The sequence below is a fragment of the Andrena cerasifolii genome, chromosome 2, assembly GCF_050908995.1.
Source record: "Andrena cerasifolii isolate SP2316 chromosome 2, iyAndCera1_principal, whole genome shotgun sequence".
Lineage (NCBI taxonomy): Eukaryota > Metazoa > Arthropoda > Insecta > Hymenoptera > Andrenidae > Andrena > Andrena cerasifolii.
Window position 1 is genome coordinate 15,528,742 of NC_135119.1, and position 24,420 is coordinate 15,553,161.

The window sequence follows — 24,420 nt, forward strand, 5'->3', positions numbered from 1 at the left end:
GGCAATAAACTCTTCCTCGTCCTCTGTTTCGATCTCGCTTAAAACCTTCCAGATGTGCTGCTCGCTTCGAACCCGCATGCCTACAATAAATCTTTCCGCTACAAAGGATTTTGAATTACGCTCTTACATCAAAACTTGATATCCCTATGTCTTATAGCTAACTTCACATAACACACAGATTGACACCATTCGCAAATCGCAACGCTTTGCGTTCGATATTGGATTCGAAGTCAATTCGAGAATTCGATGTGGGTACAAAGTCGGATGTCGGATATATCGAAAATGGCAATCGATATGACCCACCGCAACTTGCTGTCTCGTAGCCATCACAGATTGCAGGCTTTCACATAATCAAGCATAAGACACATACATAAATCGGGAAGTGCACGTACCATGTCGGAACAGTAAGGCATTTTCTTCTTTCAATATGGAAACTAGATATTTTTGTATCCTTTTTATATTTACCATAGTTGCATATAGCTATTTTACATAATCGCATGTTCCTTATGCTTCTTATGAAAACAAATTTTGATTATTCTAATAAAAATTTAGGTTAGAGTTACCACCGCTTCTGTTAATGACGTATATTGCGTTTTATCAAGCGTCATTCATTGCATCCCCTTTTCCTTTAGCTCAGTTGTTCGTTACGCGTTATGTATCACATTTCTCTCTAGAAAATCTATTTCCTGCAAGCCATTAATGAAATTCGATAAACACGAAAATATCGTTTCCGTACATTCTATTTCTTTAACTAACGTATTCTTCAAACATTTTCCCGATATAAATCATACGTTTTAGTGTATCTTATAAATTTTCTTTACAAATTAAGATAATAGCGCTCGGAGTAGGGAATTTCTTCATGCGATGTATTTGTAATTTAATTGTATTTATACGAAGAAGTTAAAAGATAAAAAAGCATATATACACGAAACGTGATTCCTTCTTAAATAATAGACTGATTTTACATAATCCAAAGGTATAAAAGTGAAATTTTCAGCTGCTGAGAATAAAGTTAACGTTATTGTTTACAACTCTAAAATTATCATTTCCTTTTTAAAGTCTTTGATAATTATTCGTTTGTCCAGCGATGATACTTTATTGGACGAAGATCTTGGGGACGAAGAATATGATTTGGGCAACGACGAGGAAGAAGCTTTGTTGGCAGACGACTATGAAGTGGAGAGGGTGAGCATATTGATGGACCATTATTTTGTTATTAAATGAGAATTAGCACATCGTTGTATGCCATACGGCATATATTATACGGTATTAGCTTGTGTTATAATTTAGTTTATAATTGTTTTAATGACTTCAGTTCCGATCGAAAGTTCAAAGGTCGTTTAATCCATTTATGGTTATGAAATTATGAAATTATTCTGGACAAATTTTCTCGCGAGGCAATTAATTATTTAACATAAATGGGTTGAATTCGGTATAATTTATCTTCGTATACTATATAAATGATGTATTTCAGCATGCAGGGTGATAATTCGATACTATCCATTTCATTTATTTATTTCTGTCTTTGTTGTGCTGTATGTTGTAGCTATGATAGCTGATCCAAAAATTATAACTTCACATTTCATTTCTATCCTATAGCAATGTTATTAAATTTCAGTAATCTTCCCTTGTACAATAAATAGTCACTTTGCGCCTGGCGTTTACATATTAAAGCGATAACTAAAACATTTCATTTACGATATCAGCAGTGCTAGGAAGAAATATAAAATTCTAAAGTTTCCCAAGACGATACACATATTTTATTATACTCGTAGTCTTACACGTTATATGCTCCTTGTAACAGATACTACAGAAAGTTCGAATTACATGCGTGAAAATTAGTAAACTTCCTTGTGTAGGTGAGAATTCAGTGTTCCGCAAAAGTATCGAATACTAATTTCTATCCTGTAGAATTTATTGTCAGATCTATTCGTTTTATTGTGAAAAAGAAGCATTGAAACATATCGAAAAACTGATATATGAATTATGTAACATAAAAGACATATCATACTTGGAAGTAGCTTGCGCAGGGAAAAGGAAAGATAATCAATCGTGAACTACTGCTCGTGTTTATTATAAATCATTTTGTTATTCTATGTGCATTGTATTTTACTCGTATAATGAATATATATATAATACTCGATTCATTATCAATTCCATCTTTTTTCATCGACTATTCTGAATTTCTTACTTATTTCTATGGAGGAAGTTTTATAAATGACGGGGTATTAAAAATCTTAGTTCCATAAGATTTCTTATTCGATTATGTTACCTGTGCATTTGATATCAGTTGATTAAATGCTTCGATGCATATTTCTTTTCCCCTGTCTTTTGCAAAAGACGTTTTACTTATCGAACACTTTAAACAGAAGCAATATTGATAGTAGTTAAAACAACTTTGTTAATATGCCATTCGCACCATTTCAACAAATCATAGTTGGACATGTTACTGGATTCTGTTATTGACAATGTATATAACTGAATAGCATAATTGTTCCAAATAATGTGTTCAGGTATAAACATTCTTACGATAAAGAATGTTTTAATGAATGTTCTTATATGTAAAGGGTGTAATTTACATATTTTTATACATCAAGTTTCAAATGCCTTGTGAAATAAAATTCAATTAAAATCGACCGGATCCACTCGGACTGTAGATTTTTTTTTTGTTTTTCTGTTTTGGCCAGTTTCTTATGACGTTGAATGCAATTGTAAAGTAATCATTCTATAAAGTCGTTAGAAAATTAGGAATGAGAATAAGGTCTGTATAGATATAGTAATTTCAGGACAATAGAACTCTATGTATTACGAATACTTTCATTAAAACGTTCGTGTATCGTATAAAAATATGAGTCGAACATACGATTCACTTGTAACGATAAACTGGTACTGTAAGAAGAAATAATATTGTTCGTGTTTACCAAGAGAATTGTACCAATTTTCTTAGCGTTTAAGGTTATGTATCTACTTTTATTTGCATTGGAAAAGAAGAGGCAGCAGTATGGAATATTTCAAAGATTGAAAAACGGAAGTTTTTACTAAGAAAATTGTATGCGTGAAAGAAAAGTTGGAATGTTGACAAATTGTATAAGCGTCATGTGTAAACTGAACGGAAAATATTTGACTGTTACGTTATATGCCATGCTGCTACGATCCGAAGCTGTAATACATTGTACAATACGTTTATAATGATTCCAAGTATCGTTAAGTATAAGCTATACTGTCACTTAATGTCACATAAAACAGTACTTCATTAAGTACACCCTAATTAAGTACCCACCATGATATCGCGTATCACCTCATAAATGATTAGTTTTATATATGTATATGCATACATACATGTATTTGACATTGATCTGCATGCCTTATAATCATGTTTAACGGTGAGCATTATCGAGATATTTGCGATGAGATTTCATTAATAGACTTAGCAAATAATATCCAAGAGAATTGGCAAGGAAGACTCCGAGCGTCAGAGGTTTGACATGATATTTAGAATTGTGGCTCCATATCCAAAAGTCGTATAATACGTTCGCTTTAGTGACTCACAGAGGAGTAATTTCTTACGCACTCATATACATAGTTATGTTAATTAAGAATAGATTGTAACGACCTCGGCTAAATATCATACTTTCATTACAAATATTTGGCAATTTAATTCCCTGAGCAGCAGAATAGCTATAAGGGAGAAGAGGAAACAGACGATGTACTGGACTTAGGAGTTACCGACGCGCTCGACGACTTAGATGGCGAAGATGAAAATATAGAATGTAGTAGAAGCAAGACCAATAGAAGTAATGAGAATGATTTTTATGAAGATGGAGATCACCTAGAGGTTCAATCGAAATATTACGAGCAAGATGAAATTAATGAATACAAACACGAGCAGACGCGTCAGCACGATGAACACTCCGCAGGCGATAGCATTAACACTTCTAGTAATATCGGAAAGGGTGATTTGCGGGAGAAGTTGCAGAAAAATGCAAAGCTCTACATTGGAAATGGACAAGGAATAGAAGACGATGAGTGCGAAGAGGCCAAGGAGAGGAGGAACAGGTTCCAAAACGAGAGAACCATAGTTTCGCCAAAAATGAACAATAATATACCGGATACTTTGGAAAATGTGGTCACATCTGAACCATCCAAGTTGGCATTCAGCAGAGGCCGCGGAAGAGGTCGAAGCGCAAGAGGAGGAACCCGTGGAGGAAGATTTAATACACAGAATTCTGGAAATTTTAACCCGAGGTACTTGAAACTTAATCCTTCGTAGCATTTTTCTAATATTCTCTTGTAATAATCGCTCCTCCATGTGCGATCTCTTCTAATATTTATAAAATCTATCGTCATGTGCCAGGTTCAGCAATGCACGCAACTCGAACTTCGATAATCAACCACCACCGTGTAGGCCACCACTGCTTGAAACCAGGCCACCGTTTTTACTTGGGGTACCAAACAATGTACAAAATCAGCAGATTATTTATCAGCAACCAAATTCTCAAGTACAACCTTTCCAGCATTATTCTCCGAACGGTTCACTGCAGGGTCCTACACATTTTGTAGATAATAGGCCGCAGTTCAATCCTAACCAATTTCAAGGTCAAATGGGTCCGCGCGTAATCGGGCCACGGTTAGATTATGGACCTCGAGGTGGCTTGGCAGGCTCCCTTGGCTCGCTAGGCTCGCTCCAAGGACCGTCTTACAATCATCCGTCGAACCAACCATCGTATGTCCAAATTCAGCCGGGTGCTTTTCAAAGTTCAGGCGTGCTCATACAAGAGAACCAAGCGCGACTGATGCAGAATAATCAAGGTCCCTTGTTGCAAGGGAATCCTGGAGGATCGCTCCTTGGAAATTTGAATCCATTAGTACCTGGCACTCCGACGGCGTTGTTACAGGGGAATCAGGCATTACCAATGCAAGGATTTCCGCGACAAGGTTCTTCGCAAGGGCCACCCATCAATCATCCTAACATACAAATATCCAATCAGTCGCCCTTCGAGAATAGACCGCATTTCCAAGAACCTCAGTTTGAAAACCGACCTGTTTACGATTCGAGGTCCGGCTACCCCGATCAAGTATCTACCAGCCAATTTAATACTAATACGCTACCGGTACCGCAACAGTCCGCTTCCAATGTACCCAATGTACCTTTACCTCCAGGGCACAAGATTTTAATCAATCCTCACTTTCGAGGTGCCGTTCAATCAACCACCGATGGTAAGTGCTCAAAATTAATTACCCAATTGCTATTGATCGTCCACCCAACTACATATTACATAATGGCTGCTATATACAGACAAATTTTTTTCATCCGTTGTATACAGCACGACTCCTATGGGATTCCGCTCAACAACAAGCACCGCTGTCATCCCAAATTCCTAGTGGTCAGTTCTCCCAACCTTATCAGAATCAAAGTTCATACAATCAAAGCCAACAAGGGCCGCCGCAGTACCAGCAAAACTATCAACAGAACAAGAGCGATGTATGTATCGATAAATATTTTATCAGAGACGTAAATCTTTATAGGTATATACTTTAACTTTAAATGATTCTGCATAGGATCCGTATGCCTACTTTTCTGACGTATGGCAAGAGAATAAACCACAGAAAAGTCAGGCTGGAAGCCCAAATAAACAGCAGTACCCTTCGGGAGGAGCTAATTACTCGCGAGAGAGTAACTACGAATGCAGCTCCAAGTATAAATCGGATCAGTGGGATCAAAAAGACAATTACCAAGAGGTGAATAGAATCTGACTAATCAGCATTTGCTTCAAACTATTTAGCTTAAAACATTATAAAGAATTATTTATTCCTTACGAAATAATGCACATTAGGATCACAGAGGAATTCATCAGAATTATCGGGACAGGGATTTACCATCGAAAAGTCGAAGCGATCATGCTCCGAAAAGTAGGGCACCCTCCTCGAACGCGTATCGTGATAGCCACGATCAGAATCATACACAAAAATCTCTAAGCAACAGACCTGCGAATGCTTCCATAAGAGGCAGATTACCGCAGAAAAGGATTTCCGATCCAATAGATAGACCTTTACGTGACTTGAGTCCAAAGAGAATGAAACCTAGCAATAGAAATCTCCAACAAGTACAAACAGTGGATATGTTAAATAACGCGAATAATGAAAAGAAGGTGTGTTTCAGTTCGATCTTTCTCTTTTACTTCCGATTCTTTCGGTTCTTTAAAAAAAATCTTTTAGGACGAAGATAATGATCCGGAAATGCAGGAATACAGAAAAAAGATGGAAGAACAGAAGCGGCTTAGGGAAAAAATTCTACGCGAAAAGGAGAACAGGCGAAAAATGGCTGCAATGGAGAAACAAAATGAAGAAGCGAAAAACGAAAGTAATACATGTATGTATAATCATTGGTGCTTCTTACTATCGGAAAGTAATTGAAATGTTATTAAATTCTAGTCTCAAATAATAATCAACAATACTATTTTGCATAAATAACTGCAAATTTTCAACTAATATACATATCTTCTTAACATATGCATAATGCGTTATGTGTAATGCTTTTCCAGCCAGTGAAAATACACAGGATGCAAAGCCCGTATCGGCGCTCATGGGAGTTGTGAAAGATGTTTCCGTGAACAAGGGTCATACCAGTATTGGCAGAGGGCGTGGTCGTCCTATCAATACACAAGTAACAGAGGTACAACAATAAAAAATATCGTATTTTTCTAATTACTAGAGATACGAGAAACGTGAGAAAAGCGCGTTTTTTTTCAATATGTAACCTACATAGTAAAAAGTTGAGTAAGATGAACGATCTTTGTTTTTTTTTGGGAGTATTTTTTAGAAAAGAACAAGAAACTCGTGCTTAATACCTGACACAAATAGTACGCATAGGTATACTCATGCCTGTTTAAAGTCTCACTTACTCATCATTCGAGTATATTGTACATAAATATTTGCACATCTATAATTGTACATATTATACTAATTGTGTATACATATAATCATTGATATACGCAAAAGTTCAAAATTCTTGTTATCACATATTACGATGTGCTGTTACATTCTCTGTACGTTAATGAGAGCAAAACACATTGTTAACTTTTTTAAATCTTTATCATTACCAGAGTGGCACTATATATTTCAAATGGAATATGAATAAATCAGAAAATATATGCACGTCGGTTAGATTTATATTGTACATTTTTTATTTGTGTTTCAATAAAATATATTTTTTAAATACTTTTTGTTCCTTTTCATTTCCTTCAAATTTGTAGTTATTCCAGTAAAACTATATTCCGTTGAAATTTTTTAAATTGGTGATAGTTGATTTAGTGAAAATGTTGAAAGAAAATGCTTTATCTAGCAATACTAACTTGCAACCCTAAGTGCCTTGGTTGATAGGTCTAATGTCATATAGTAGGAGAGCTCCAGAAACTGAAGTGTTTTTGTTGTTATCTTTGTTGTAGGCTGCAGAGAAACCATCGCTCGTGCGAATTGTCCGGACAATACAGACGACGGTACAATCCAACGATTCAGTAGATCCCGGAAAAGACTCGGGACACATGGTGGGCCAAACCAATGATCATGCAAAAGTGTTGAATGCTCAAACTGGGACACGAAGAATTGTGATACAAAAGTCGTTGTCGAACACGCAGAAGATTGCCACCACTATACAAAAAACTGTATCGAATTTACAAAAAGGTCAGCTAATAGTGCAAAATAAAGTAGCTATCGCGGCGTCGTGTACAGCTCCGAGAGCTGGACAAAATCAGCTGGATACACTGCAGAAGTTTACTACTAGCGGGCAAAAGGTTGCTGGCAATTCACAGAGGATCGTTAAGCAGAGGTCACCCGGGAATCTACAGAAAACTGTGATCAATGTACAAGAGGTGGCAAACGCCAATCCGCAAAAGGTTGTTCTCAACACACAGAGTAACCAAAGAGTTCTGCTTCAGAAATCACCAGTACAACCGAAAAAGTTACCGGAGATAAAGACGAATACCGTGAAAGTAGAGAACTTAGCAGCAAGTACGTCCGAGGCACAAATTAGACGTATGTGTCAAGGCATCGGAGCAATCGAGGTGAATATTTTTGCATGAAAACATATCAGATAGTAGTGTTCATTGCATATTTGTAAAGCTTCGATCATAAGCTTTGCTTCTCTTTTCCAAATGTATTTATTTCCCATCAAAATTGCTGGTTCTACCTTTTAAGTTTCCTTTGTAGAACAAAATATTAATTTGTTTTCTAATTATGCTTTTGATATCTTAAGTTCTACTAAAACTTTCTGACGAAAATTTCAAGAGGAATAAGTTTAATCGATATTGCCGAAAATATGAATAATTCCTTGGCTAAAGTTACTCGTCTGTTGTTAAAGAATTCATAGAATTCAAAGAAAAGTACCTGCAAGTTTCTTACCAAAGTATATGTACAACATATAATATTAAACAAACATGATTAATATTAAATGACCTAAATTTACTGGAATAAAAATATTATTTGAATGATTTCGATTCCGAGGAAGACTTCAAGTTAATTGCTGTAACTAGACTATTAGATCTATGCATGATAGTTCTACGCACATTGGAGTTTCTATTTCACTGAATGTTTGCTTTATATTCGATATTTACACATTATTATATTATTTCACTTTCTTTATGTACATTTTAATGTACACCGGTATCAATAAACTGTTGATGTCAAGTTTATGTTTAAATATATTTTTCTACATCACGCATACAGCAATCCTATTTTGACAATCAGCAGGATACTTTATATTTTTAATAAAAATGATATATTAAATAGGTACATTATACATTGTGCGTATATGTGTGTGCGTGTGTGTGTTGCAGCGTATTAAATACGCTACGCAATAGCATAGAACATGAATGTTTTAATTTGCACTTTGAATATCATAATGTTTATTTTAATTGTTACAAGTCACTATACAAGACAGCTATACTTGTATCATTCACTGTATTGTTACGAATTTATTCGGTCCTTGTAATATATTTATTATACTGGCTTTTTTAAATAAACACTTTATTTCGTAATTTAATAATTATTTGTTGATATTATTCGTGTTATAGAGCATACAAATGGGGGAGCGTAGCGCAACGATTGCGTTTAAGACGCAGTCCGCTGCCATGGTGTTTCACAAGAAATACCAGCGTAAAATGCTAGACCTATCGCTGATAACCGTTCGCCTTGTACCGCAATCAAGCGGAGCTAAGACCACGGCTACAGTTGCGAAACTTTCTTAACAGGAATGCCAAGTGCATCTGATCTAGCATATTTCAACCGCAACAACAAAAAATACATAGTGTAGTCATTATTTGTGTTTCAAAGTAACGATAATCCATTTCATTGAAGCAGCCTGTGCATGATTCGACGTGCATTTCATATTTTACATACTCCTTACGATTAGTTGGAATCTATCATAACGCAAAGGCTAGGAAAGAAACATATTTTTGGCTGCGAATGAATTTAATAATTATACCTTTACAAGTGAAGGTAGAATGTCTTAACAATTTAATTTGTACATATATATCAAATGCAATGTATATTTCATAAAAAGAAAAAAATACGTAGTAGATCTAATAACATACTGTGCATTTAAAAGCTACAATTTATCACGTAGTGTACACGCTAAGTCGATAAATTTATAGTTTTAAGCGCAAAAACATAAACGTGTCATTAAATAAAACACAAATCACACTTACAACTTAGTGGTGTATAATAATTTAACTTTACTTAATTATCACCGAACCAGTGGCGTTCCTTGAACTGTTCAAAAAGAACCGTTTATTCCAAATGTATATTCGCGGAAACTTGTTAAACTCTTGGCCATTTATTTAATCGATATTCCATAATTACGTTCAACAGAATGTTTTTCCCATTTCTTTTCTTCAAAAAAACGATAAATACCTGAAAATAGTAGCATCCTTTCTAGTTTTACTTAAAACTACCAAAATATACCCGCGCTTCGCTTCGGGCCTAAGAGATATTAAGGACTCCTTGAAAATAAATTTCACCCCTTTTCACCACCCCCGTAGAGGTTGATTAGGGCAAAATCTTGAAATTGTTTTTTAGGCATTTGTGTGGGTAACCTTTCGAAGTAAAAAACCAAGTTGATATCTAATCGGGGCTAAGAGATATAAATAAGAAGTCCGTGAAAACACTCTTTCCACCCCCTTAGAGGTTGATTGGGGCAAAGTCCTAAAATTGTTTTTTAGGCATTTGTGTGGATAAGCAGTGTAAGTAGAAACCAAGTTGATATCTAATCAGGTCTAAGAGATATTGAGAAGTCTGTGAAAACACAGTTTACCCCTTTCCACCCCTTTAGGGGTTGATTAGGGCAAAATCCTGAAATTGGTTTTTAGGCATATATGCGTGGGGAACCTTTGTATGTAAAAACAAAGTTGATATCTAATCGGGCCTAAGAGATATTAAGGAATCCGAGAAAATACATTTTACCCATTTTCACCCCATTTGGGGACGGAATTTCTAACAATCCTTAGTGGACGCCTACATCATACATACAATGTACCATCCAAATTTTACGTTCCTAAATAGGTTAAACAGTTTGAGCTGGGCGTTGATGAGTCCAGTCAGTCAGTCAGTCAGGACTTCTTCTTTTATATACCTATAAGTTATAGATTAAAAACTTTCTGTTCTCTTATAGCAGAAAAAGAAAACAGAAGGAAAACATATAATAAATATAAAACTTCCAAGGTAACTGGAATATGCTGGGATAAGCGCTCGATTCCGTTCGGAGCGGCCTTAATACCTTGTTCCCGTCGAATTTTCGCCCGCGAGTACGCTCGCGACGGTTGTGGCCGCCCCGCGGTCGAGGCGTGAACCGCGCTCCGGTCTATCGCAATAACATACATAACCTATATATAAATTATATTATATATGGTTTTTCGGTGAAGGAGAGGAAGTTTTTCTAAAATGACTACCTAGGGGCCAAGAGGAACCAAGAAAAACCTACCTACCAAATTTCATGGTCATTGGATTAGTGGTTCCAGAGAAATCGTGATTATCAGTGGTATTTGATTTGAATTTTATATATATAGAGATTGGCCATATATATTCTTTTATATATAAATTAGTAACCTCGTTTTATTTGTTAGTTTTTCATATTGCGCACGTTTACTTTAAATAGTGCCGCGCAAAGAATCCACTCGTTAGTTATCGCTTGCGCCGTGTAGTGACGCCACGAATTGTGAGGTGAGGATTCTGAAAGTTTATACTACTTACGCTTACGCTACTTAAGTTTATACTTCATCAAAGAAAAGGATTCGATCAGGATTCGATGAGCAAGTGCGTTAATTTCGCGTTCTGACTGAAGCCAAACTGTCTTTTGAATAATCGTAGTTCAACAGATGATAACATGGCTTCGACTAAACTCGATTGGGGTACATATGTGGACGAGCAGGAAAAACTCTCCGCGAAGGTAATATTCTTATTGTATACAGTGTCACACCGGCTTGCTCCCCTCCTAGATCTGTTGATACATATTTGTCATTGAAAACCATCGCGCGTGTTTTATATTGTCCATTTCTCCGCCGTCTATATTTATGTAATAATCCAGATGAACTAAGAAAATAACTATTCGAATATTGTGTAGGACAATTAAGTAGTACACAATATTCAACACCTTAACCCCCTTTTTAATAAACTATCTCGAAAATCGTCGTGCCTGCTTCGTTTATTGAAACGTTCACGTCCTATTATACTGGCTAATGTATTTTGTTGATATTCCAATTAACAATTATTAACAGGTGTCTGGTTTGAATATCGACAAACAACTGAAAGAAAACACAACGACAACGACCACCGTTGCATCAGATTCTAAGAGCGACGATGGAACGGACGAACATATCTCACCCGCAGACAAATCTTTACTGCAAAAGATCATACGTAAAGGTTTGGTGGAAACAACAACAGACTTAGAAATTCAGAGGAAAGATCCATCCTCACCTTTACATAGCGTTAAATCTTTCGAGGCTCTTCCTCTGTTGGTATTTTTAATTCTTAACCTGCTTGCATTTGTATAATTTTAAAAAGATTCTATTTCATCGTATACGTTATAGTAAACCAGCTTTATTAAAAGGAGTATATGCAATGGGATTTAATGCTCCGTCGAAAATCCAGGGAACTGCATTACCTACTTTACTCGCCGACCCGTAAGTCTATTTTCTCAGTGAAGGTACTTCGCAAACACATCTTTAACAAATATAAAATTCGTTGCATTATCTATAGACCTCAGAATATGATTGCGCAGTCACAATCCGGAACTGGTAAAACAGCTGCGTTTGTATTGGCAATGCTCAGCCGCGTAGATATTACTAAGAATTATCCCCAGGTACTTTGTTTGTCTCCAACTTATGAATTAGCTATACAAACGGGCGAGGTAGCAGCAAAGATGTCTGCGTTCTGTAATGAAATAAAAATCAAATATGCTGTTAGAGGAGAAGAAAGTAATACATATTATAAATCATTTCTCTCTCTCTCTCTCTGTAGATTTATACGCACCGTGGATAATTTCTTTGAATATTTTTACTTATTCCAGTAAGTCGTGGGTCAAAAATCACCGAACACATCATTATAGGAACACCAGGAAAAGTTTTAGACTGGGCTATTAAGTTTAAGTTCTTTAATTTAAACCAAATATCGGTGTTCGTCTTGGATGAAGCGGACGTGATGATTGCAACGCAAGGTCATCAAGATCAGTGTATTCGTATTCACAAGTAATTATTTTAGTGCATAAAAACATGAATGAACATATCGTAGTACTTTACGCATCTATATTTTTTATACTTGTACACACGCACAGACAACTCTCGCGCACCTGCCAAATGATGTTCTTTTCTGCAACTTATGAATCGGAAGTAATGGAGTTTGCAGAAATTATAGTCAATAATCCGTTGATAATTCGATTATTGAAGAAGGAAGAAACCCTGGACAACATTAAACAATATTACGTTAAATGCAAAGACTTGGATGAAAAGTATGCGGCTATTACCAATATCTATGGTGTAATAACAATAGGACAAGCGATTATCTTTTGTCATGTAGGATATCCCAAATGTTTAAATCCACACATACAATACTATTGCAAGCAATAATATTCTATGTTAGAAATGTAAACGGTACGTTATATTTATGCATAGACTCGGAGAACAGCTAACTGGTTGGCAGAGAAAATGACAAAAGATGGTCATGCCGTGGCTGTATTATCCGGTGAACTGACCGTAGAACAGAGAATATCTGTTCTGGATCGATTTAGAGCTGGTCTCGAAAAAGTTCTAATCACGACGAACGTTTTAGCCAGAGGTAATTACCGACTGAATTTCAAACGTTAGGAACGTGTTTCGTAACGTAACATTATAATTGTTACGTCCATACGTTCAAACGATTTAGCTACTTAAAAATGTATTGCTTATAGGCATCGACGTTGAACAAGTAACGATAGTAGTAAACTTTGACCTACCAATGGATCAAAATCGGGAAGCAGACTGCGAAACATACTTACACAGAATTGGACGAACAGGACGGTTTGGTAAATCTGGAATTGCCATTAATTTAATAGACTCGTCACACGCGATGCAACTGTGTGAAAACATAGAGAAACATTTCGGAAAGAAGATACATTACCTCGACGCGGACGATGCGGACGAGATAGAAAAAATTGGAGCCTAGGTTAATGCGTAAGGGAATACAATTATGCTTTTTATCAAATGTACGTAGATATATTGTAATACTTCCAGAAAACAAAAATAGACCTTTGTATTCTTAATATCAATTATTTGTATTTCTTTTCCAATAGCACATATTAGTTATTACGTACCGACAAATTTCATATCTTTATTTTTTTCACCATAATTTTAAAGTCCCGATTTTTTCATAGCACATTAAAATATGGCAATTGGATTAGGAATATTACAGAATTCAGAGAATATTTAAAAACATAATAAAGGTATATTTTTATATGTTGTATGATAAAGTGATCATTTGTACAAGTCTTATTGTTAGTCCTTTGGGTTTTCATGAAAGAGAAACGAACGCTTGCGTCATGATAGGCCGTTAACTTTCATATTTCTTAAATTTTTACGCTAGCATCATGTACCCCACATTTATATTTGTATGAAGGAAACATTGAAACGATGCGCATGTATTATTAATGCTATTACGATTTATATGTTGTACAATACGTTCCTGACTAGCGAGGCAACTATTCTGTTAGAATCTCTATGTTCATCCACATATTATAAAATCTTCGTTGTACGTAGATCATGATAAAGTATATAAATGTGTTAAATATAGAACAAATATCATATAGCAATTACGTGAAATATTTGATACCATCGTTAGAGAACAATTATTCACTTTAAATTTATTCACAAGCAAGTGCTATATGCATGGAATAAATTTTCAGAGACACATTTTTACTAAGTACAGGTTTGTGGCATTAATTAGAAAACAGTTTACTTTAATAAAATTTTGCATGAATACAAATCAAGTACTTTATATCGTATTAATCCAAGTTTTTGTTAGCCGTAATTCATGTTTTATAGTTCCAAATTTCTTTCCATGTGAAACTTTTCTACTAGTTACATTTTGTAAAGAACGTACGATAACATTTTCTCAGTGTATGGGAATATCTGTTTTAAAGACAACAATAAATTAATTTAAACATACATTTATTGAGACTAAAAAATGGAAAATAAATCGTAACATTTAAAAAAAAGTACGAGACAACTTGCGGCGTTTCTTTATCCTATTGCAATACACACGTTTGTACACATGCATTCTCATTTATCCACATGGATGAAAAATGATATAAACTGCATCAGAGGATATTCTTATTTCGAACTTTCTTATAATTCCTGAACGAATATATTTTATTTTGCAACGACGATTTCTCACCAATCGAACAAACACGATGTCCCATACGAGCGATTTTGTAAATATTCTGACGTAATACAAATAAATTGGCTCTCTCCTGAAGAGAAGCTATTACGTTGTACACATTCATTGAATTTCGTTATTTCTAATACATCGCCGAGACAAATACTTGTTAGTTCGAGTGAGAAATTAGTCAACACTAAGAAATACGCATGGTTCCAGTAGAACGATAATTTTTACAAATGCAAAACGAAAACGAATGATTATAGAACAAATATTACAACATGTAGGCAACAAAACTTGCTTTCTATGTGCCTTTATATCCTCCGTGTTAAAGTACAATTGTCCCAAATGTTCGGCCATTTGGCTACCTCGATCAGACAATTATATTCATATACCTTCCACTCTAATCGCAATTTATAAGGAAAATGTCGGTATCGCGACTGAATTGCAATCGTTGCCAAACATTAAGTAGAATACGAAATTCAGTCTTTGTACGGGAATTCACTTAATTACATGCCCATGCCTCCCATACCACCCATACCGCCCATTCCTCCCATGCCACCACCCATTGGCATCGGGGGTTCCTCTTTCGGTAGCTCTGTGACTACTGCTTCCGCCGTTGTAAGCAGCGATGCCACACCAGCAGCATCGGTAAGCGCCGTACGCACTACTTTCGTTGGATCAATGATACCCTTCTCGATCATATCAACATATTCGTCATTCAAGGCGTCGTAACCAAAGGTACTTTCACTAACTTTCGCCACTACCAAACTGGCATCTACACCTGCGTTCTGAGCGATTTGCAAGCATGGCATACGCAGTGCGTTTGCCACTATTTTGATCCCCGTTTCTTGATCGGTGTTCAGTGCTTTTAAATTTCGTAAGGCTGGGATACATCTGAGAAGCGCGGTGCCACCTATAAAACGAGAACAGTCAATGAAATTAGTAAAGAGCTTCGACTCTTGAATAAACTTATAGAGTGCAATTCGGAGGGGGGGGATTGTATTTACCTCCAGGAACAATGCCTTCCTCGACGGCAGCACGGGTAGCGTTAAGAGCATCGTGAACACGGTCCTTCTTTTCATTTACTTCAACTTCGCTGCTTCCACCGACTCTCAAAACCGCGACTCCAGATGCTAGCCTTGCCAAACGCTCTTGCAACTTTTCCTTCTCATAGTCGGAAGTTGTATTGGCAATTTGATCTCTAATTACTTCGGCCCTGTGGTCAATGTCGCTCTTCTTTCCTTTCCCTTTAAGGATAAGCGTGTCGTCCTTTGTAATTATCACCTCGCCAACTTCGCCCAAATCGCACGATTGCACGTTCTCTAACTTGACAAGATTCGCATCGTCTCCGAACACAATTCCTCCAGTCAGGATAGCCATATCCTGGAGCGTTGCTTTCCTATTGTCCCCGAAACCAGGTGCCTTAACCGCGGCGACTTGCAAGCCGATTTTCAATCTGTTGACCACGAGGGTCGACAGAGCCTCGCCGTCAACATCTTCGGCTATAATAACAAGCGGCTTTCGCTGTGAATTCGCCAGCTCTAATGCTGGTATTATAGACTGCACCGACGATATCTTCTTCTCACTGAAGAGTAAAAGCGCATCTTGGAATTCGACTTTTGCTCCTTTAGTCGAATTTATGAAGTAAGGAGATATGTAGCCTCTGTCGAACTTCATTCCTTCTATAACTTCAAGCTCGTCGTTGAGCGTTTTGCCATCCTTCACTGTGATCACACCTTCTTTCCCAACTTTCTTCATTGCATCGGATATAAGATTACCAATGGCTTTATCCCCGTTGGCCGAAATAGTTGCTACTTGCGCAATTTCTTCTGGAGTTGTTACCGGTTTGCTTAAAGCCTTCAACTCATCTTTAACCGTATCAACTGCTATCATAACACCTACGATATGCATATTAATTCGTCACTGCTATTTTCTAATCGGAGAGTATAATGACTTGTATAATCCTCTCCTCAACATTTATACTTACCTCTTCTGATTTCTACAGGATTGGCGCCTTTGCTGATCTTCTCGAAACCTTCCTTAGCGATGGCTCTAGCTAAAACTGTAGCCGTTGTTGTTCCATCGCCTGCTTCTTCGTTTGTATTATTCGCTACATCCTGTACCAACTTTGCTCCAATATTCTGAAACTTATCCTTCAACTCTACTCCTTTAGCCACTGTCACGCCGTCCTTTGTGATTTTTGGGCTACCCCAGCTTTGCTCCAAGATAACATTGCGACCCTTCGGGCCCATTGTTACCGCAACAGCGTCTGCTAGAATGTCCACCCCTTGCAACATAAGCGCCCTAACTTCCGAGCCGAACCGTACATCCTTGGCGTACGCACGAGTTTGTAATTGGCGCAGAGCAGCACCTCGCAACACACTTGGTAACCTGTGCATCTGAAGAAGAAAAACAGGAATAGACAATCTTGCTACTCACTTTTATACAGCCTTATTTTTTTTAGCGTCACGAATTATATAAAATTAATATTTTTACATATTTTTTAAACTTGGGATAAAACGATCTGCAAGTAAATTTAACCGCTTTACATCCATAAAATATTCTCTCTGTGTAATATAAACGATGCTAGCGCATTGAAAATGTAATAACTTTTTAAAAGCGAAAATGTGGTTATGTAAACTACCGCGTGGATACGGAGCACGATATTCTTCGATGGAAATTATTTTTCTGAGAATCTATGAAGATTTGTTGCGCCAAATGATTTGCAATTAACAAATCTGGTATTCTGTTTTTGTTTTCTTCGTGCATTTCTTCTTTCCGTTATCCCGATTTACGATACGCCATACTAAGCGTACAAAATCCCGGCCGGCTTTATCGAGAAAAATATATTTAGAGAACAAAGAACTGAAAATTTACTGCTCGTAAAAGGAATAGGAAATAATTCAGAGAAACTAAGGTGATCGAAGGGAATTTTTATCATATATACAAAACATGCGTGTTTAACAAATTTCTTTGTACCGTACAGCTTTGGTTATCTCTCTAAAAGGCGTAACGTCTTCGACTGTATGTAACAACGTTTTCGTTCATTGTATCGACAAACTTGAAGGAAATACAACTACGGTGTTGAAAGCAATTCAAAGGCGTAGTGATAAGAGAAATAAAGTATGAAGTTGATATCGGAGAAATAAATTACTTTAGGGTCAATTAAACCGGTTAATATCATTGAGCATTAACGCGCACCACGCTCTCGAAGTATAGAACAATGAAAGGTTTGTGAAAAAAGGCTTGTTTGGTGTTACCTTGATCTAACGTAAGAAGAAAAGCCGTTGGTTAATAGATTGCGGTTGGAAAAGTAATTGAAAATCGTCGCAGCGTGACCGCACGTTGTCTCTCCAGTAGAATGAGAAGCGTGTAAAGAGCTCGGCGCTATCCACATGAGATTGCGACTGCGCCCCTTCCTCCTTCCCCTTGCCCCTCTGCTCGATATTCTAACCTAACCCCACTATATCCGATTAAAAACCCAGCGAAATTCTTATTAAATGTGAGTGAAAAAGAATTTAAACGAAATCGAAATCATGCAATTAATCATGGCTTTTTCCAGTGACATTCGACGCATCGGTTTCGTCCAGATCATCGGTCTTATCGTCGCTTTTTTCTAGGCAAGCACAAGTTTCTAGAACGTACGAGAACCCGTGTGATGCAATCGCCCGCAACGTTCCCCAACCTTCGCCACACTTCACCAATCACTTTTGTCGATAGACCGGCAATTCAGCTTTGTGCGTTTTTCAATCTTCAAATTGTTACCGACCCATAAAAATTTATTTTCAATTTATCACTTAAAATGCGTAACTTTATACAGTATATTTGTCTGAGAGATCTAATTCTACTAATACCGTGTACCGCTTGCTTGAAGTATTTTAAAAACATCGAAATACGAAATATTCATTTATGTACGTAGCGAAATTAGTTTGAACTAGCGAGATGATAATACTTCTTCACTACCTACAGTTATTTTTAAACAGTATTTTGAATAGAAGAATGAATGGTTTGCCATATTTTAAGTAGTCTAACATTAAGCCGATATGTTATCAACTACTGGAATACAAAGGAGTAATTTTCTTCCAATTAATATAACAGCTGCATTTTGACCTTCCAATATGATCTTTGGTCGCATGCATCTCCAGTGCGATTTCTCATATCTATCGAACAGTTTTGCAGAAGGATATTTGTACGGAATATCTATTTAAGTACGGCGTTGCCCACGTTGGTCCACGTGGTGAATAGTAATCGCACGCTATCTCGCGGTAGATTTTCTACCGTACATAGGTAACATAGGTCCGTACACAGTTACGTAACAGATAGATGTATATATGTATATGGGCTCGTCCATGGACCGCGAATCAATGAACGCATAGTGGGGGGCAGGACTGGTGGAAGGGAGACTGGAAACTTCGAGAAAATCGGCACGATTTGTTCGGCTGAACCACATAGGTTACACAACGTGCACGAGCGTAGTTGCTGGCTGAAGTGTTCGAACTTGTAACTTTCAATATACATTAAATTAACAATGGTAAGAATTACAATTCTGTAATGTTTTCATTGAGTTGTACGTAATTCAATATACAGAATAACAGCTTGCCTCGTAATATTTTCTTCCGTACTTTTCAAGATAACCTTCAAATCAATAACTGAAAAGACACATTTCTTGCAAAAAAAAAGCATCTCTTGCTTCGGAAGTACATTCGCTGCATTTAATGAACTATAATTTTAAATATTTATGGTGCGTTGCTTTTTTGTTTTGCATAGTAATTCAATGATTCTGTTCTTTACCTTCGTTGCGTAGCCGGTATCAAATGTTTCCTTTTGAACGAGAAAAAGAATAAATGACTATCAAATAACTATTGATGAAACAAAAGAATTTTGTTATTTACCTAGGCGAGTTAACGTTACAAACTTCGTTACAAAGCTATTGATGAATAATCGCTACGACTTCGTAAAATTGCATTCTGATTATTGGTTAATTATATACATACTCGTAACTTTTGCTCAAATTCAAGTATTCACAGAATTTTAAGCATTACGAATAGCTGCCCAGAATTGCACCATGCAAGACCTTAAAGTAGTCAATTTCCATATATTTATATATAGTAGTCAATTTATATTTATATATATATTTGCCATGTTGTATCAATAATCTATGGAAGTTTTTCTATATATTCTCTGTTTTAATATTTTTAGGCTGCAGCTAACGCCATCAAAAGACTTGTGCCCCTTTTCGACAGAGTTCTCATACAAAGGGCCGAAGCTGTGACAAAAACGAAAGGAGGCATTGTTCTACCAGAAAAAGCTCAAGCAAAAGTTCTGCAGGGAACGGTTGTGGCAATAGGACCTGGACAGAGAAACGATGTACATAGAAACTATTTTACGCTTATGAAACCAGTAAGGTTATCGATAACATGACAACGATAATAATTATGGGTTTTTTGTTGTCTTTTAGAAAGGACAGCACATTCCATTGAGTGTCAAAGTTGGCGATGTCGTTTTATTGCCAGAATACGGTGGAACGAAAGTAGAGCTCGAAGATAATAAGGAGTTGCATTTATTCCGCGAGGCTGACATATTAGCAAAGCTGGATGTTTAAGATTTCATTGAACTTTAAGTTTGTCATTTTTCAAACGCTGCAAACTGTTTTCCAAAAGATTAAGGAGCAATGAAACAATGATGTATATGTTAACTTTATGTATAGTTCAGTGTTTCTTGTTAAATCACAAAATTACTGAATTCCTTTGCGAGTCTGATGTTAATATAAGTGTCATGATTTCATATATATAAAACGAAATAAAACATTTATTCATTACGTTTGTACAATTATCGCGTTCTGAATCATTTCTCGTTGTATTTCTTTTGTAACCTGGATTATCCGTATCACACCGACAAAAGAGCAGAACAAGGTGTATTAACGTTGTCGAAATGTGTGATAAAATTGTTTAATGTACTACATTCTTATCTTGCATACAAAATCAGCCATGTATCATAATAGAAAATATACTAATTTTACAATTTTGAATGTGAAATGTAATTCTAATACAACTTTAGCTATTGCTCCCTATTTTATCTTTATACTTTTCTTCACGGTAGATTTAATTCCAGATATTTCTCCAGCGTAACGAGTGACTTCTTTTCTTACTTCTCTTACCTAGAAAATGAAAAATGATTACTTTCAAGGTGAAGAAACTTCGAACGAAGGTATTTTTATCATCTAAAGCAGCGAAGGCCAGTTTGAGCCATTTGGAAGCCCGTGCTCTACGATGTCTACCAGAGCCGCGCGGAAGGGGAGCTCGGAAGCCAATGATAACGTGGGCGGGCCACGAATAGGGAAAACTGTGGTAGTGTACGGTGCAGCTTCATACCAGTACGATAGGCTTGAATGACTGGGATTCTTGAGGGCCCCAGTAATCGCTGCCACTGAAGCTCCTAAAGGTCTGCGCACACATATCCGTTCCGCGTCAGTTCCGTATCCGTCGTGCCAGTGGTAAGAAGAAGAGGGGTGTAGAGGGTCTCTTCTTACCACTGGAACGACGGATACGGAACGGATATGTGTGCGCAGACCTTTAGAGGGCCCAGTTATTTCAGCCTAGGGGTACGAGCCTGCACCGCACGCTACTACTTACACTCTTACAGTTTTCCCTATCCGTGGCGCGACACTAGTTATCATAGGCTTTCGATCTCCCCCTCCGCGTGGCTATGGTAAATCATGAAGCCCGGGCTCCCAAATGGCTCGAACTGGTCTTCGCTGATTTAAAGTATACGGATACATACAGCTCCCTTTCTTCGAATTTTGGCTTTGCGATATTTATTCCTGTGTTTTACTCTAGGATTGCGTTGCTCCTTTTTACGATGTGGTGTTAAACCCTTATTCTTTGCTATTTGATATGTAATCGCCCTCTTTCCCTTGTTTTCAATTACAGCTTCTGCTATACCAGCGTCTTCTATTTCCTCTTCTTTCTCCATAGACATATCATTCTCCAAGTCCTTCTCTTCGTCCGTCAATTCTATGTTTTCTGATTCAGATTCGGATTCAAGCAACACCTGCGTGTCCACAACTTTTTCTTTCGTAGATTTTCTTAAATGTTTCAGTTTCTCCTTGAACCGACTGGTCGCCTTCCTTTTATCCGTGGTTACTTCAGTACCGTCTGCTACGTTATACAACGGCTTGCCCAGCTCTTTAGCTTTTAGTAGTTCTTGAATTTCTTGTATCAAACTGCCCTGCCCTGATTCCAGTTGATTCAGTAATTGACGGTATTGTGCCAAACGCTTTACGACTGGATGCGAATTTACAGGCAATCTTTTGGCTTTCAGCATCAAATAAAAGCAAATATTGATACAATAGTTCAATGAAAGATGGTATTTTGTCTTTACAAAGGAAACACCAGGACTGTTAGAGGATGTGTTGTTTTTAACTAACTTCAAGAATGGTGCCAGTATATCTCTTGCCTCCGTCATGCGATCTAAATCATACGTAATACGCGTTAAAAAATATGTAAATTGTAAAGTAAATTTAACACTTATAATTATAACTTTATTCAGCAAGCAAGATTTGATAATCTTAAAGTATTAACCCATCGTTGACACACCTCCTTTTTCAATCAACTTTGACATACCTGGGTGGCTCACACCCAGAGCAATTTTGTAACAACTGCTTATCATCTAAAGAATCCAATCGTCATAAAAAAAATCATGGATCAGTTTTAAGGTCTCTGGAATATATTTCAATAGTTTTTTTTTTTTAAGTTTAATCACAGTTTTTCAAAAAACGAAGAAAATCTTTAAATAGTTGTAACTTTTACAAATTTCAATATTAGAAGCTAAAAATCTACAGAGCTATTGCTCGGATATAATATTTTGAGAGATAAAATAGTTTGTAAGTCAGCTTTGGAGAAAAGGTATTCATTTTGCATATAGAAGGTACAGAGCGTCAAAATCAGCTTATGGGTGGCTCACACTAGGGCTGAGACTATTTGTCGAATTTTTCGGTATTCGAATATTCGAATACTTCAGTTGCTCAATTATTTGTCGAATATAATTCGAATAGTATGGTGTGAATTATAAATCAAGTTCTTTAGGTTCATTTGTCAGGGTGAAATCTTGTAAGCTAATTTGACCCACTTCACACCATACTATTCGAATACTCAAATATTCGAAGTTTACTCGTAGCATTTGAATACTTGTAAAATATTCGAATATTAAATTATTTGAATAGTCCCAGCGCTAGCTCACACCCAGAGCGTCAACGAAGGGTTAATATTGTATACATATACCAAGTACCTTTAAAGTCATTTACAAGAGCCATAAATTCAGGACTTTCTTTAAGAACCATTACTTGTTTTTGCCTTTTGCTCAGCTTGCTCAGATCCGTTTTTACCAACTGCTCGGCACCCTTGGAAACTTCTCGAGCGTCGCCTTTCGTTTGTTGTATAAATTCTAATCCAAAATCAGCATCGTCTAGTTGTTCCGCTAGCCGTTTTTGGATATTCCTAGCCTCTTCCTCTTCTATTTCAGCCTCGGCTATATCTTTCTGACTAGCAGTAGCATAATCAGGATCTACATAATCCGTAGAATAATAAATTCTCTTCTTTTTGCCCCAAGCTTTCTCATTTGGTAAGTCAAATTCTTCTTTTAGTCCTTCGATGTCAGACTCCATGGAATCTGCCTGCTCGTCTTCCTCCATATCATCTCGATCCTCGTCATTCTTGTCACGTAACCCATAAACCTCATAATCGCTATCATAACTTTCAGAAGACTGTCTAGTTCGTACTTTTTGAAGTAATTTACGCTCACTTTCTGAATATTCTTCTTCCGAATCTGTGACCTCATTCATATCTATATCCTCTAAATCCTCCGCTTCTTTGTTCACATCGGGTCTTTTTATTCTATCAAAAACATGTTTACAAAAATAAGAACAGTACAGATATAATAACGAGACATTGAATATATTTTATTCGGAATCAAAATTAGAAAATTAATAACTCCATTAATTAGAGTGATACCCCTTAAACTGTTTTGACACTTCTTGCTTTCAAATTTCAAAATAAATTTGAATTTCATTACTTTCTATACCGCAATACTATTAAGAAATGCTTTACCTTTTCCTGTTCTTCATATTGAATGTTTATTTGAAAGCTATGTGGAAATTATAATAAAATACGTTCAACCACTTTATAATATTTGACACGTGATCACACGTACAAATCTACCTAACCTCACAAACGTACTCCACTAATGTCTGGAGGAATTCATTTTCCACCTAAATCAAGTGTATACAAATGGTTAGAATTATCTACATACAAATCACCTAAAATATAACATGTAAGTTTTTAAAAGTAATCCTATTGACTATATATATATATATACTTTCTATTAGCGAATTAGGTATCTCGCACTGACTCTGAGCTGGTGCCAGGAAATAACTTGAATTGGTTGATTCTTATAGAGCTATCTTCGTCTCTATCAGAAGCAACCAATCCAACTCATTTTCTGGCTCGTGCACAGAGTCAGTGCGTG

General features: G+C 36.6%; 6 protein-coding genes across 6 annotated transcripts in view; 3 read left to right on the plus strand and 3 right to left on the minus strand.

Annotated features, from left to right (window-relative positions):
* The window catches only part of Tcs4 (Threonyl-carbamoyl synthesis 4), a 59,396-nt gene that overhangs the window by 3,095 nt on the left and 31,881 nt on the right, over positions 1–24,420 (minus strand). The window lies entirely within an intron of this gene.
* Positions 249–9,703, plus strand: LOC143366121 (uncharacterized). The gene is made up of 11 exons (XM_076806910.1): positions 249–404; positions 1,086–1,185; positions 3,671–4,245; positions 4,355–5,217; positions 5,325–5,482; positions 5,560–5,739; positions 5,835–6,149; positions 6,217–6,370; positions 6,543–6,673; positions 7,446–8,060; positions 9,069–9,703. The coding sequence occupies exons 1-11, from the start codon at positions 394–396 to the stop codon at positions 9,240–9,242; spliced, it is 3,276 nt and encodes a 1,091-aa protein (XP_076663025.1). The 5' UTR covers positions 249–393; the 3' UTR covers positions 9,243–9,703.
* Positions 11,234–14,007, plus strand: Dbp80 (putative ATP-dependent RNA helicase Dbp80). The gene is made up of 8 exons (XM_076806923.1): positions 11,234–11,437; positions 11,766–12,001; positions 12,078–12,170; positions 12,247–12,464; positions 12,557–12,734; positions 12,821–13,058; positions 13,158–13,320; positions 13,433–14,007. The coding sequence occupies exons 1-8, from the start codon at positions 11,375–11,377 to the stop codon at positions 13,684–13,686; spliced, it is 1,443 nt and encodes a 480-aa protein (XP_076663038.1). The 5' UTR covers positions 11,234–11,374; the 3' UTR covers positions 13,687–14,007.
* On the minus strand, positions 14,671–18,313 carry LOC143366126 (heat shock protein 60A). The gene is made up of 4 exons (XM_076806919.1): positions 18,159–18,313; positions 16,886–17,297; positions 15,906–16,796; positions 14,671–15,811 (listed from the first exon to the last, which is right to left on the minus strand). The coding sequence occupies exons 2-4, from the start codon at positions 17,295–17,297 to the stop codon at positions 15,405–15,407; spliced, it is 1,710 nt and encodes a 569-aa protein (XP_076663034.1). The 5' UTR covers positions 18,159–18,313; the 3' UTR covers positions 14,671–15,404.
* On the plus strand, positions 19,271–20,727 carry LOC143366149 (10 kDa heat shock protein, mitochondrial). Its single transcript, XM_076806984.1, has 3 exons — positions 19,271–19,429; positions 20,098–20,265; positions 20,357–20,727. The coding sequence occupies exons 1-3, from the start codon at positions 19,427–19,429 to the stop codon at positions 20,498–20,500; spliced, it is 315 nt and encodes a 104-aa protein (XP_076663099.1). The 5' UTR covers positions 19,271–19,426; the 3' UTR covers positions 20,501–20,727.
* Sas10 (UTP3 small subunit processome component Sas10) lies at positions 20,831–24,166 on the minus strand. The gene is made up of 4 exons (XM_076806924.1): positions 24,003–24,166; positions 23,185–23,789; positions 21,679–22,367; positions 20,831–21,055 (listed from the first exon to the last, which is right to left on the minus strand). Exons 1-4 carry the CDS (start codon positions 24,017–24,019, stop codon positions 20,966–20,968), a joined length of 1,401 nt encoding a protein of 466 aa, XP_076663039.1. The 5' UTR covers positions 24,020–24,166; the 3' UTR covers positions 20,831–20,965.